Below are 15,466 nucleotides of genomic sequence, written 5' to 3'. Positions count from 1 at the left end.
CCACATTCGTAAACTTAAAACTAAAGCTACGAGGGTTCCAAACGCGTCCTGGTCTAAGAAGAAGCCCACAACAAACTTAGCCGGGTGTTTTTTTTTTTTTTGTTATCACCATCTCACAATGTCATTTTAAATTATTAGAAGAGCAACCTGGTTAGAGCAATAATTTACACCCAAGCTTTTTTATCGTTTACGTAGTCCTTTATACTATAATAGGACTTTTCTATAAGCTTACGTTTAATACTAACTTTGAACTTTTTAAGAGACATCTCCAAGATGACAATTGGTAGTTTATTGTAGAATTGTATGCAATTTCCTTTAAACGAATTATGAATTTTATGTAACCTAGTATATTGCACTGTAAGCTTATTCTTACTTCTAATGTTTAAATTATTGCAGTCACATTTTTTCTTAAATTTAGAAATGTTTTTATGAACGTACATTAAATTTTCAAATATGTACTGACTATACACTGTCATTATTTTAAAATCTTTAAATTTATCTTTCAATGACTCTCTCGGACCCATTTTGTAGATAAAACGAACAGCCCTCTTCTGCAGGACGAAAATAGTGCTAATATCAGCAGCATTACCCCAAAGTAAAATTCCATATGACATAATTCTGTGAAAGTAACTAAAATATACCAGTCTCGCAGTTTCTACGTCGGTCATATGGCGTATCTTCTTTACCGCATAGGCAGCAGAACTAAACCTGTTCGATAAATTATTTACATGATTATTTTACATTTTTAATTATTTATTGAAGTTTAGAATCTAACGTTATTCCTAGAAAAACTGTCGTATCCTCCAGTTTCAGTTCCTCATTATTAAGTAGTACAGTGGTTTTCACGTGTTTAACATTAGGTAAAGTGAATTTTATACACTTGGTTTTTTTCCGTTAAGAACCAAATTATTAGCTTCAAACCACTGTACCACTTTAGCGAGAGAGTTGTTTACGTCGTCAAAAGCTAGTCCACGTCGATTTATTTTAAAAGTCAGTGATGTATCATCGGCAAACAGAACTATCACGTGTTTGTCCTTGGCAAGGTAAGGAAGGTCATTAATGTAAATAAGGAACAGAAATGGTCCTAATATAGACCCCTGTGGGACACCTTTTTTTTTTTTTTAAATCTATTTTAATAATCTTAATGCTAAGCAAGCAACGAAACAAAAATGAAAAGTACTTTCTTTGTGTATTGCAGGTATTTACTTTGCAACAAGGAAAAAAAGCTAAACAAGTAAACTGGAAAATATGTGATGTGATTTTTGAAAATGACCTTTTCAGAAAGCCTTTGAAAGTATGAGCAATGGGACCTTGGTCCGACAAAAAGGTAAAGGTAAAGAACTGTTTCATATTTTGTAGGCAACTACCCAAACGCGGTACATATAACTAAAAATGCTCCAGAATTTTTTCCGAAGACTCGATGTCTCCACTGATGATTGTGTAAAAGAAAACGACCATTGCTAACATAAGTCTGCTCTTAAGTGGCGCGTTATATTTTACGAAACGTAAGCTTGATCATACGAAACGACAGAATTATAATAAAAAGTCTGCATAAGACTAAAACTGCAAACATCAAAGTAGACTAGCATCCGACTCTAGCCGTGAGGCAACAGGTTGCGGCGTATAATTGCAAGTCGCCCCGGTAAGGAATCAGTCGCGACCAATCGCTGTGCACCTTCCGTCCTCACACTCCTCTTATTTCCTCAGTTCTAAAAGCGACGAAGCTGTTGTTTACCTGCTTCGTTGCACTAGACTATAGTGTATTTGAGTACTCGCTCGCGATCGATGAGTCGTTTTTGCATATGAAACCATGTTTCGTCAAGGAAACCATACCTAATATTACTCGTTTCAGAGTCGCAAATCGTGTACTTCTGATTTTTGTTTTTCAAACGCTCTGTCAAACGACCGCGCTAAAGAATTGTAGGCAAATTTGATCTTTAACAACCTAAAAGAAAGATCCATTTTACTACGATGTTCAAGTATATCCATACTCGAGAACGACTCCTCGATTGCGAGTTAGAAAATCATGTACCTACTAAGGCGCTGGTAAACTACACTATTACGCACAGTACAGTTATAGGTTCACTGATCACGAGAGGGTTGGTTAGATGCCCGGGTTGGTGCAAAAAGTTGTTAGGTATCGGGTTTTCTATCCAGTAATTATCATTACCACCCCGGATTGACCAAAATTGCGTACCAACCTATTCATGACCGTGCCTCAGAGAGCGCTTAAATAAAATTAAACAGCGTTCGCTTCGCTTAATCTCGAATCGATTTGAATAGGTATATATTTTAGTTAAATGTACCATGTCAGAGATGTTTATGAAAAAAGAAGATTCTATACAATGTCACCGACGTATTCTACTAGATGTTCTATAAAATACAGGGCAGCCACCGCCTGAAATTCGACATACAATCTTCTGACCACCACGCTGGCGGATGGTGAGCGCTAAGGTCATAAGTGTAGGAGGTTCCGGTAAAATATTTTGTATTTTATCAACGGAAAGCACCGGAGGGCATTTCCAGAATCATGTAGAGCGTATTAGAAACTTGCGAGCAAAGCGAAGCAGCGCTTTCTACGTGTCTTACGCAGTTCGATGAAAACTTAAGGGTAGAACTTAATCGAATAGTTCCTGTGCAAGCACTTCCGCTTCGTCAGCAGCGGAATTATATCCCCTGACAAGGGATATAATTAACGTGCCCACCTGCTAAATCACTAGAACATGGAATAGGAGAAGTTTACCCCCGTTTATTAATACACATATAGTATTTGGATATTATATCCACATGTGCGCCAGTGCTCTGAGAGTTTATAAAGCTGCTGGAGAAGATAAATTTATATCCTTTCCCCGGGGATATAATTGTCTCCTGCCCATGCTAGCCGGGCTGAAAGGCCCAAAAGCGCTATCCCCTATATTATTTATTTTTGTACTATGTCTTTAGTAACAGTGATGTCATGCTATCTCCTTAGCATAATATTCGGGCGTCAACATATTGTGCGAAAGTGACAGCATCATGTCAATCGCTTTTTATAAGCCTTTTCTTTAATGGCGCGCGTTATAGGCAGGTAGACAAAACAAAATGGTAACCGCCATCTCAAATATGGGTTCTATAAGCAATGTGTACATTAGGCAGTGTGTTTATGCATGCACGCCACTATCAGATACTAACAAATGCCTAACTTATGCGAAAGACCTTCGATACCGATTACTTTATAAATCGTTCTATTGAATAGCTTCCAGCGCCTTAGTATAAGATTTACCAGTTTTGCAATCGTATTCGTTTTCGAATCTCCTACCTTCAGCATTCACAATAAAATGAGCCAAATGTCACTAATTTTAAAGTAAAAAAAATCAAGTTCAAGTTAAATCAGTTACAAGAATAGGAACGCCTAGCTATTAAAGTGTTGATGAGACTAACCCTTAAAAATATAGGTATAAAGTTGTTAAAGGTCAGGTCAGGTCTTGACGCTTTAGTGTTTCAATACTCGAAATCGACTCTGGCATGGCAAACGTGTCAATCTCACACTAAAGGCACAGGACAGACTAGGTGTGGCATTGAAATAATGGTAACAAAGCGAACTGCGAAGTAGCGGGCGACTGATAAATGATAAGCAACGACAGATACAATTCAAATGTGACAATGCTTAATTTACAATTCACAGATCTGGGACTCTTGAACAAAACAACTAGAACCATCTAATCTAGGTAGAGATCTGGAACTGAGGCCAATATCCTTGATCTCCTATTTGTGTAAAATATTTAATCTCATTATTCTTAAGATTAGAATCGTACCTACATTGAAAAAGAATAAGATAGTGTCTCCTTTAACAATTGGCTTTAGAAAAGCACAATACTGTACCAACGTCTTAGTAAGTTTATTTTTGTATATTCAAGTAGGTCTATCGGAAAATCTCCCGACTTTAGCTTGTTCTTGCATAACAATGTTGGGGTCAATAGGGTGATCTTATATTGGATGATTTAAATGTTGGTTTAAAAATTTTACTTGATTTGAGTTAAGAGAGATTTAAATAATAGATCAGAATCTGGCGAAAGAACGACTAATGAGGTTTGGCTCAGGGTGGTCCCCCTATCGCCTTTTTAATATTGCAACTTATAAAATCTGTAGATTAGCCCAGGAAAAGGTAGTGCTAAGTTCCAGTACGCAGATGATTTTGTTGTATACTTTATAGAAATAAGGAGTTAAATATTTGCCAATCGCGTGTACAGGAAGCGCTTAATTCTGTTTAAATAAGTGGTGACCCCATTTCTTTTTCAGAGTGTATAAAATATTTGGTAATGTGGCTAAATGTAATGGTGTGGCGTAATGTGGGTAAGTCTTTTATGGAGAAAACACATAAATTATATTGGGCAAAAGTGTGTTAAGTTTCTAAACATTATAAAAGTATTGGCTGGGTCTAATTTGGGGTATCCACCCCAAACATATGAGATGCTTATACATCGCTATAATTAGAAATAGAATGAAAGTACTATTATTACTATTTGATAGTAGTCCAAAAACTGAGTATAATGGTTGTTTTATTAAAAGTTCTCCAATCGATGTGAGTGTGAGTTAAGTTTACCTCTCTTGTGTTCAAGAAGATTGTAAGTTGCTTATAAATATAGTTTAGAAGCATTTTCGTGGTCCAGTAACATTACAATATATATAATCTCTGACCTGAACAAGTGATCATATCTCAAATAGGTATTGGTTACACAAAAAGAAGCCCCTCCTGGTTAAAAGCATACGCTGAAACAAAATATTCAGTCAACTAATCCTGTTAAAATGTTTGCTTCAAAAGTATGGGTCTCAGCGATAGATGTTAAAATATAGTTGTAAGTAATTTGGAATTGGTACGAAAATCAAAAGCTAGTTATGATTTAAATCATCTTATAGCAAAGGCTGCGTACTATGTTAAAAACAGTAAGTGGCATAAAACAACGCTGAATGGTCTCAATGAGGGGCTTTTTAGGACCAGAATAGTGATAAAAAAGTATTTTAAAGTTAAAAATGATGTTTCTATTATGACGTTGGAACTCATTACAATCTAAGAAGCTATAAAACATAGCATCTAAGGGTTCAACTTTAAATATAATCTATTCGTAAAAACGAACTTCAACATGTGGCTCGATGCGTCTCTGCTTGCTGCTACAATGTGATGCAACTAGCAGAAAGTCTTATGATTTTTGTCAGAGCGGTAAGGAGTCAAAGCATCGATGGATTCGATCTCATATAGGCTTCAAGGGTAACGAAGAAAGAGGCTGACAACCTTTCCATACTAGGCAGAACTATAGGAATTGAGATTAAAGCCAGTCCCTTCTATTCAGAGGTTCTTGCAAAATTAACTATTTGGCATTGCATAATTGGAAATATATTTTGACGAACGATTTAGAATAAAGGGAATGTCCAGAGTAAGCCTTTTCAGGAACAGAAAAAAATGAAGAGAAATCATCTCAAATTAGCTTTTAGGATCCGGTCCGATCACTATCAATGCAACAAGTTTGCACAACTAATATAGAAGATCTACTGCGCTGTGTGTGGACGCCTAGAAGATGTGCAACACTTGTTGATGAAGTATGAATGGAATAAAAGTGGAACTGTTTCACTCATAAGCCGATACAACCTCAGTTATAACGACGTAGGTGTTGCTGCAAAGTGCCTTGAGTAGCTCAGTATCTGCGATAGCGTTGGAACATATGAGGTCCGTACTTACTTAGTTCCTTCATCTCATCCTTGAATCATACTATGGATCTCACTGTGTAGGTTAGGATAGGGTAGTCCATGGTCATATGTTGCCTTAGGATAAAATTCCGCAAAAAATAAAGATTAAAAAAAACTTCTATATACTACTACTACTTTATCTTTTACACTACAAATGCTCGAAAGTTTCATACTTGTTCAGAAACCAGGTACAAACTAAAAAGTTATAAATATTACTGTCATATAAATTGCAGTTTTAAATCTTTCATTACATTATTACAGTAATCAGCATCTTAATAAAAAAGACCAACAGCTTAACATAGATTTAACTTTAACATAACTAGAGTACCCCTCAACAGGTTCGCCGGCTATCATATTAGAATGCAAGGTGTAGTGAGAAAAAAACCTTTCATGTTGTGTAGTTATCGGAATAACCCTCTCGCTCGCTAAGGTTATGGATATAACCGTAATATATTTCTTATGGAAATACTCCAAAGAACTCTTCGAATGAAAAATATATTATTCGATTTAATAATATATTTTTCATTCGGACAGAACTTCATTTCCTCTGCATTTGCCAGTTGTTTGCCAATATATACCCGTAATATATATCTTACGGAAATACTCCAAAGAACTCTCCGAATGAAAAATATATTAGTAGATATAATAATATATTTCTCATTCGGACAGAACTTCATTTCATTTGCATTTGCCAGTTGGTTGCCAATATTGATATTGGATACTAGAGTAATCCAAAATATAAAATCCTACATACGATTTAATCAAATCCTCAACTTTGACCTTAAATGCGTTCTTTAAGGATCCGTACCCAAGTTATTGGTATCAGCAATTTTATTATGAGCATACGAGATTTTATTTCAAAGTGTTACTGGCAGCAGATCTAAATATTATGGTTTTATAATATTTACCCCTAACCTTCAAAAACAGAGGCAAGAAGTTGAGAATGATTTATTTTGGGACATCGTTAAGTAGTAGTACTATTTAAAAAATGTTATAAATACAGAAAAAAATCTAATACGGTAATAGTTTACCAGAATGCCAATGCAGTCATAAATTAGCTTCCGATCTTATAAACATAGATAATATTTAAAAATTGTTAGATTTAATATATATTTGAACTATATTAAACAAAAATAAATATATAATTTGATTCCTTTTTTTTGTTTATAACATATTTTATTTTTTATTTGATTAGAAAAAAAAATTAAGTCAACATGAATTCTTCACTTTCTCGCTTATACGAGCTTTTTGTATTTGTTTCATTATGTGACTTATTTGTAAAAATTAACTAAATATAACCAACGTGAAACGTCTCAATCTACAATACATATATACGCATGATCGCGAATACAGTATACGCCAATTGGGCAGTTTCGCCATTGAATGTGATAGTCTTTCAGAAATTATTTTATAAACCCCGGTTAAAAACGTTGATAAAGCAGACCGTTAATTAGTTCAGGTTGTTCGGACATGCACATTGTGCTAGTGAGCACCGTGTCAGTTGGGGGGCCTTTGTTGTCCCGTCATTTTTAACAACATCGTGTACCCCCAGCAAAATCGTTGCCTGTGATAGGTAATTTGAAATAAGTACTAACTTCTAAGCATATTCAATGTGTTTTTGAAAATATTTCATCAACATCGTGTCATGACCGGAATAAATTTCAGTATGCATCCCGTCTGCCAAAGTCTAAAAGAACTCTAAGCGAAAACGAAGTATATAATATACAATTATTACTGTAAACGCAGGCGTCCCATGCGACGCTGACGGTTAGGGTATATTGCGTAAGAATAGCGGGTGACCGTTTGTTTTAGTTAGTTCTACGCAGTCCCGGGAAATCGCCATTATCAAAGATCCTCCGAGCTAGCCTTAGGTTCGGCCTTGTAATTTTGCATTTGTCAACATTGTTGGTCAAAACAGTGGGCGGTGCAGCAAGACCGTCACAAAAAAGTCATAATTTTGGTGTAATATGTAGAAATAAAAAAATGTGTTTATTTCTTTTTTTATTTTCGCATAATATTTATGCAAAAGCAGAGACAAACCGAGCCACAAAGTAAAATCTCGTTATAACTTTTAATTGAATTTTGGACGACGACGGTGCCTTTCATTCCAATGCGCAGCCTGAGATTAGAAAATCAAACAAGAAAACCTACACACCCTGTCAAAAACGCATTCATTTCCGCCCGATCGAAGCGTGGACGTTGGGTTTTGTCTAAAGGTTCCGGCTTTGGGGGAAGCTTCCTAACGAAGTTTTTCGCGACATAAAAAGCCAACAATCGCATCACAGACAGCAGACCGCATGCGGGCACAATAAAAACGAAATACAAAATTAATGTAGTCGAGTCTCTTTGAAATCAGTAAACTCAAAGCGCGCTCATCGATTTCTTTTTCATTTTCACATGGAAACCCCCTCGTAGTTATAGTTTTGCGGGAAGATAAAGTCTTTCACCCACTTTAATAAAACCGCACGTTTTGCACATTCAGTTAAAACTATATGACGACTCATCGCTAGTATTAACCTTTTAATTGATTTAGCAGTTAGCCTAGGGCGAAGCATCGTGTCGATGGTCAGTGCTGACATGATAATAAATTAATAGTTCTAAAAAACTAAAAGACACGCTTCGTATACAAAATCAAACTAATTTCTTCCTTTTAGTACTAATTTATAAAAGCGTGATTTTTAGTTAACTATTTTATTGTTAAAATAATCGGTAACCCATTCACCATCAAATTTGTAATTAAGTGAAATCTGCTAATTTTAATTTTAAAATTTAATTTCATTCCTATATATTCCTTATCGACTATAGATTAATATTAATATAAATTGACATAAATCACATTTAGCATTTTGAAAAATGGAATAATCTTATTAAATTAATGTATTGCCATCGGTCCTCGATATATCTACAAAGTTTAAACGAAATCAGACCGTTTGAAAAGGGTCAAAATCAAGTCCAAAGGAGTCGGTTAATAACATGCCAACATACAAACCAAAACACAGGTGAAGCTAATAAAAACCGTGTAAAAAAGGACGTCAACGGTAACCAAACCACGTATCCGACGAATCACCTTTTACGTTAGAGATATACTTACGTTACTATATTGAAGACGTCGTGAGTAATGATTTCCTAATTAGTAATTTCAGTTATTTGCTCAGAATGTATTACAGAGAAAATAAATTGTTATTTCTGAAAATATAATTTGATGTACCTTACTGTAATTTCTTGTAATGTCGTTTGATATTATTTAAACCATACGCTATGGGCCAATCCTGATAGATCCAGGGACTTGCCTTTTTAACCGACTTACAAAAAAATATTATACCGAGATTATCAATTCGGTTGTATTTTTTTTTTAATTATTTTATTTAGTCTTTGTAACATCATCACCATCATCATAGACGGCTTCAATGCCCTACTGCCCAGAACAGGCCTCCATGATATTAGAGTGGGTTTTATAACATAGTACCACTACGCTGCTCGATGCGGGTTATATAAAAAATAAACATTTTACAAAGGGGGAAATTTTTATCACATATTTTACACCGTAACTCCTAGCCTATCTACAGGATCGGTTTTCCAATTCAACCTTCTTTTTTTTTTTTTTTGTAATGAAAATTCTTGGCGGAACTTTTATTATAATTTATATGTGTTATTTTTATTATAAAGAATTTAATAAGAAGTCATTTCTTGGTGTCGATTTTTCTCTGGTGTGATATGGTGGCAGGCTTCGGTCGTGGCTAGTTAACCTACAGACAAACACGTGCCGCTAAGCAAGTTAACTATAATTGCAATAGCAGGTTAGCCAGTTTCCGTCTTAGACTGCATCTTAACTAAACTTAACACCAGTTTAGAAAAAAATCTTTTGGCGCATATTGAGCCAAATAAGGCACATAATATGATGTAGATGATGGGGTAAACAGAAGTTAGAAAGGGTATTCGAGATATTAGCATTGATTAAGAAACGACGCAGCAAAGGGCTCCGAACTATAGCAATTGTTTAGGGTTGAATTCATTCTACCAACAAGATGTATAAAAATATAAATGTTTAAGTTGTACCTATTGTAACGCTATTTCAAAGAAACGCCGCGCGGGGGCTGCAGATTTTTCGTGGGGTGTATGCGATTCGTTTTTCTTGCAAGGTTACTACTAGAAAAGCTGTTAAGATACTGTATAGGTACCTGTACTAATAGATACAGACCACGATATATAATATGAAAAAGAACGTTTTAAATGGTCAAAAGTTTTGCGCGCGTTCATTATCTTAGGCATGTAACTAAATAACTAAGATGCAGCGCTAGAATATCTGGTCGTTTAAAATATGTATATTCTCTATTAATATGTCTCAATATAAATAGGCACATGTTGATTGAAACCTTGTACATATTTACATCTACCAACCTACCTGTAAATAAAAAAATATCGAAAATAGACGATTTGCTCTTCAAATCGTTGTAAGTTTTTCTGTTTTTTTTTTGTTATGTATTTCCGTTCGGCGCTTTGATGTTATAAACCTAGATGTATTAATATCAAATTCATGAACGAGACTATTGACAAAGTAGCTGCCACGGACCAATAGATGGTAAAGACGAAGACCGAGGAATCGCTGGGCGGGACGATTTTACTCAAATACGAATAAGTGGACCTTTGTGGATGAGAAACGCTAAGGTAAGGAGGCAATGGAGAGAGCTGGGGAAGGTCTACTGCAAGTAACATCAACTAGACATAACACAAGCTAGGTATTAAATTAATGTATTGAAATGAAATATATAATTTGTTATAATATTTATAATTAAAGTTATGTAATGTAGTGAGTGAATTTAATTCTAATGGTAGGAGAATTAAAGGTTTTTTTTTTTATAATATTTATTTTATTAATATCAAAACCGACTGAGCAATGTTAATTTTGTTACTGAAGCATGTTGTCAGTTCTTTCAAACTACAATATAATTATCTCGATTAACGAAAAAATAATCGATACGCTTTTATTTATCCTTGACAGTCGGGAGGAATACGCTTTACTTATCCTATGACAGTGGGGAGGAATGGGTTAAAATACAGTACAGACTAGAATATCATAATATTCATAAGTAACCTAAGATACCCCCTAAGAAGCACCTAAGATGGATTTCATCTTATACTACTATCTGTTACTTTCATACTGTGCTAACCCTAAATATAGTAAAAGTAATAGTCAATTCATAATCCAATGGGAGAGATATCGAATAGAGATAAATATTGGAACACCACTAGGCACTACTGATTACGAGAAAGAGAGGGGGGGGGGGGGGGGGGGGGGGTGCGTCACTTGACAGGAAAATACGATACGATAATAATAGTATTAAAGAGTTGTGGCCGATGAGGATATTGTAATTTTTTTTAATACTTCACTGTGATGTGATTAAAATCGTTGGATTATAAACCAAACTATAATAAAACTAGTTATTTTGGTACAGAGCAATTTACTTATTTTATAAGTAACAAATGACCCGGTTGTTACGGTTCCCTACCGGTGTATTTTGTTCGCTGCAGTATGCAACAAAAAGGTCTCGTGAATGTACACGTAGGTAGGTACGTACCTACTTTGTCTCATACCTTTTTTTTAAAGATTTATTACAAATGTACGTGAAAACATCGCAGAATATCAAATGTGTCAAAAATAACGTTAATTCACGAACATCATTTGCTTGTAACTCTGAAATCCGGCGAACTTGAGTTTTAATGATTCTGGTAATGAATTGTAATTATCTATTAGACCCTTCCAGTGAAACGAAATCCCATACTACGTCCGGCATTCTCTTTCATCTTCATATCAACCCATTACCGGCCCACTACAGAGCACGGGCTTTCTACCACAATAAGAATGACCACCACACTGGCCCAGTGCGGATTGGTGGACTTCACACGATTTGAGAACATTAAATAAATAAATAAATAAATATACTACGACAATACACACATCGCAATCTAGCCCCAAAGTAAGCGTAGCTTGTGTTATGGGTACTAAGATAACTGATGAATATTTTTATAAATAATATACATAAAATACTTATAATATACAGATAAACACCCAGACACTGAAAAACTTTCATGTTCATCACACAAACACTTTCCAGTCGTGGGAATCGAACCCACGGCCTTTGACTCAGAAAGCAGGGTCGCTGCAAACTGCGCCAATGGGCCGTCAAACATTATGAAGAACTCTCAGGCATATGCAGGTTTCCTCAAAAAGCGTTCCTCCACCGTTGAAGCAAGTAATATTTTGATGAATCAAAACGCACACGATTTAGTTAGAGGGGGTTGCGAGCTGGGATTCGAACTCGGCCCCCAGAAAATGATGCCGATGTTCTTACCAATGTTCGAACATCGCTTCCAAAATGATTTTAAAAAAGGGAAGTTTTTTTTTGGTAGTTTTCCAACCTAGGGTCATTTCGCCTGTTTGCGTCCACTTAGTGGAGTTGTTAGGTTTGAACGTGAAAAAAAAAAATGTCCGTGCGGTACTTTTTAATCAAATATGGTTGTAATGTAGTCCCTATATAGTCTTGTCAAGTTTAATGCACAGTTTTGGACAACGCATCTGATGTTTTATTCTACACAGGTACAAATAGCTGAAACAGGCGATTTTCCCATTTTGCGTCCACAAAATCCAGATTGCGTCCGCCTGTGGACCAATTGGCGTCCACCTGTTTAGAAATAATTAGGAAGGGAAATAGGAAATAAAAAGGGAAGCTTGTGATTTTAATCAAAACATTTATTTAATACCTAATTGCTGATATCATAAAAGTTAACATAAATTGCACTTCAGGATATATTTTTTTCTCCTCCAACTAACTCCATTAATAGATTCACTATTATTTCGAATATCATGTCGATGGCTTTATACGATTCTATTTTACCATTTCGGTACAAAGCCTTTAATAAAATTATATAAATTTTACTCTATTATTTTCGTGTGATAAAAAGATGGACGCAAAATGTTATAGGGTTTCTTATGTAGTAAAACTGTGCGTCCAAGTCTGATTTTTGACATTCATTATCTTTTTTTATATTTCTAATAATATGGACGCAAATCGGCCATCATATTATGCATGTTAATGTTGTTAAAATTGATACGAAGTTTATATTGTTTTTCCCATGTTATCGTATTTAATTAAACATCTTACTGAGAAATAGTTAGAGTAATCTGCGTCCACAGCGGACACAAAGTGGTTTTTTTATAAATTTTATGTACCAGTTCGCGTCCACCTTATATAAAACTGTCAGTAGAAAAATATAAGCACAAACATCGTTATTCCTATAGTGTGGTTCACAATTAAGGTCTAGGGATAACAAAGTATTCTAAATTTCACATAAACACCTTAAATACTTACCGTGAAAAGTACAGCTGCTCACTATTTTTTTTACAACAGATTCGCGCGTCAGCACTTGTTGGTTGCACACGCAAGATTAGTTTATTTTTCATTAAATTTGGGTTGCACGCACAGATCTTTTGTTTGTGTGTGAGTACCTGTCATAGGTCCGAACATCAATAGAAGCGCTCTTGTTTAGATTGGTGTGTCGGTATTGTTATTTTTCACTGTTGTAAAACAGTGTACCGTCGTTTGGACGCGAATTGGGCGTAGGACGCGAAAAGGCGAAAAGACCCTATTTAGATTACGTATACAGAATATCGATTAAATTCCGCATCGTTCAATTGATAGTGTAATTCGTCATAGGTAGGTATATTATTTATTATATCTATCACGTTGGTGAAATTAAAAAAAACGTGGTTTTACAAGCCGATCAAGTTTTCTACCAGTTACCTACTTATATTATATTAGTTTGGTGGCTTATGCATCTAAAAAGCTAAACTGTTAAAAAAAGAAACCTATATCTATATGCATTTCAAGATCAGTTTTAAGTGATTGTATGAAATGAAATTATAATTAACAGAAGAGAATAAGAAATAAGTATAATTAAAAAGCGTGGTTACACAGGTTGATAGTCCCATACCGCGTAGGTAACTAAAATCTTGGACCTACTAAAATTAAAATAGAAACCAAAAAAAAAAAATCTATATCGACCAAAATTATCAGGATCAAAAAAGACCCTAATACAGTACTTTTAAACAAAAGTCGGTCTGTCAGCTGTCAGCTCACTAATCTAGGATTTTGATGCAATTATAAAAAGTAACCTATTGACTAACAAAAATATTTTTATGACTACATTTTAAGCACTTAAGGTATTTTAATGCCACATAATGTGGATTCTCCTTCAAGCCTACAAAGTTGTCTGCAAATAAATCCATTTGCTTACTTGAGTCACCGTTGCTTGCCCCGTTACAATTGACTTTTTACTCACTTGCGAAAGGGAAAGAAAAATATAAGGTAAAACTGTAGTTAATAGATCCCAAGCACGGGTTATTGCCGACATGATGTAAGATTTCAATTGAAGAATCAATAATATTCGCGCAAATCGATTTTGGGAATCACAGTTTGGAAAAAAGTCGCATCGCTATCATAATTATCTGTAGATAGGTACCTACTTAACATTTAAAAGCTGATCAGTTTTTTGTATTTTTGTACGATTACAACAACCTGTCCAAATAAAATAATCTTTGCGTTAGGTAGCTTACCTATTCGTTATTCAGGAAGATTGTAGACAAAGCAGCATTACGCTATGATCCATAGTTGTGAGACTGGTGAGGTGAGACTAGTTTAAATTGTTTTAAGGTACTGTTCCAGAGCCGGTTAAAACAAAACCGCGTACATGCGTCATTTTATTATCACATAAATACCAGGAATATTAACTTTATCAGTAGCATCAAAGAACCAAGCGGTTTTCAATATCAGATCGATCAAAATTTGCCCGATTCGTTTAGTACAAAGTAACGAAAGTGAACTTACGCGGTTTCAACAATATAAGCTACTCGGTATGGGAGTACCAACGACGTTAGCACGATAACGAATGAATCAATTCGCCGAAGCGTATGCTTTGCAAAGGGAAAGCGGGATACAGCGAAAGAAGTAGAGTGCATTACATACCCGTCATCAAAAGTAGGAGTGACATCTCCCGAAACGTCCTGGGACAGGTAGCCGTCCATGTCGTCAATGAGAAGCTGGAGCAGCTAGTCACAGTCACACCGGCGAATGCGACGAAAAGTACGCGCGGAATAGAGGCCAAAAACGCGAGCACACTCAGTGCGGAGCGCGGACCCGTTCTGAGTTGCATGAGTCCGACGGCAAGGCGGCTAGGTGCGGGAGGGACGGACGCGCGGGCGGTGAGAATGCAGCGCCCCGACGCCCGCGCGTCGCTAGGCAACGTTGTCGCCGCACGTGGGCACGTCACAGTCTAACAAATGACAATATCATGCACACGCAAAATATAAAAACTATCGGGCGCGGTATTGAAGTAGGCTGGTGGCTTTCCATGATCTATCAATTTGCCTGTTACAGTAACGGGCTAGCGGACTGTCATCAATATTTGTACAGTTCACACTACCTTACTTGCCCGGGCTTAAGTTGACTATCCGAGACATTCGCGCATGTACCTACCTACCTTATTTTCAAATGACATATTTGGTTTCCTCTGCGCAACCACTCATGACCTATAATAGGCATGATGACAGTAACAAAGATCGGATTAACGTATTTTTATTTTTTTTCGTAGTGAGGTTGGTATTTATTAATTTAACTGCTCATTTTGGCGACAGGTGAAACGCTGAATTCAAAAATATGATGTCACTTCTACATACACAGTTTTGTACCGC

General features: G+C 35.7%; 1 protein-coding gene across 2 annotated transcripts in view; it reads right to left on the bottom strand.

Moving 5' to 3' along the window:
* LOC120636467 (insulin-like growth factor 2 mRNA-binding protein 1) overlaps positions 1-14,921 on the bottom strand; it is a 77,761-nt gene extending 62,840 nt beyond the window's left edge. For both annotated transcript variants that reach the window (XM_039907956.1, XM_039907960.1), the window contains exon 1: positions 14,742-14,921. In XM_039907956.1, coding sequence (XP_039763890.1) covers positions 14,742-14,800 — 59 coding nt within the window. In that variant the 5' untranslated portion in view covers positions 14,801-14,921. The remainder of the gene's footprint in view (positions 1-14,741) is intronic.
* Positions 14,922-15,466: the final 545 nt, after the last annotated feature.

The sequence above is a fragment of the Pararge aegeria genome, chromosome Z, assembly GCF_905163445.1.
Source record: "Pararge aegeria chromosome Z, ilParAegt1.1, whole genome shotgun sequence".
Taxonomy (NCBI): Eukaryota; Metazoa; Arthropoda; class Insecta; order Lepidoptera; family Nymphalidae; genus Pararge; species Pararge aegeria.
The sequence above is the reverse complement of the archived record's forward strand: the minus strand, read 5'-3'. Positions and strand labels throughout refer to the sequence as shown.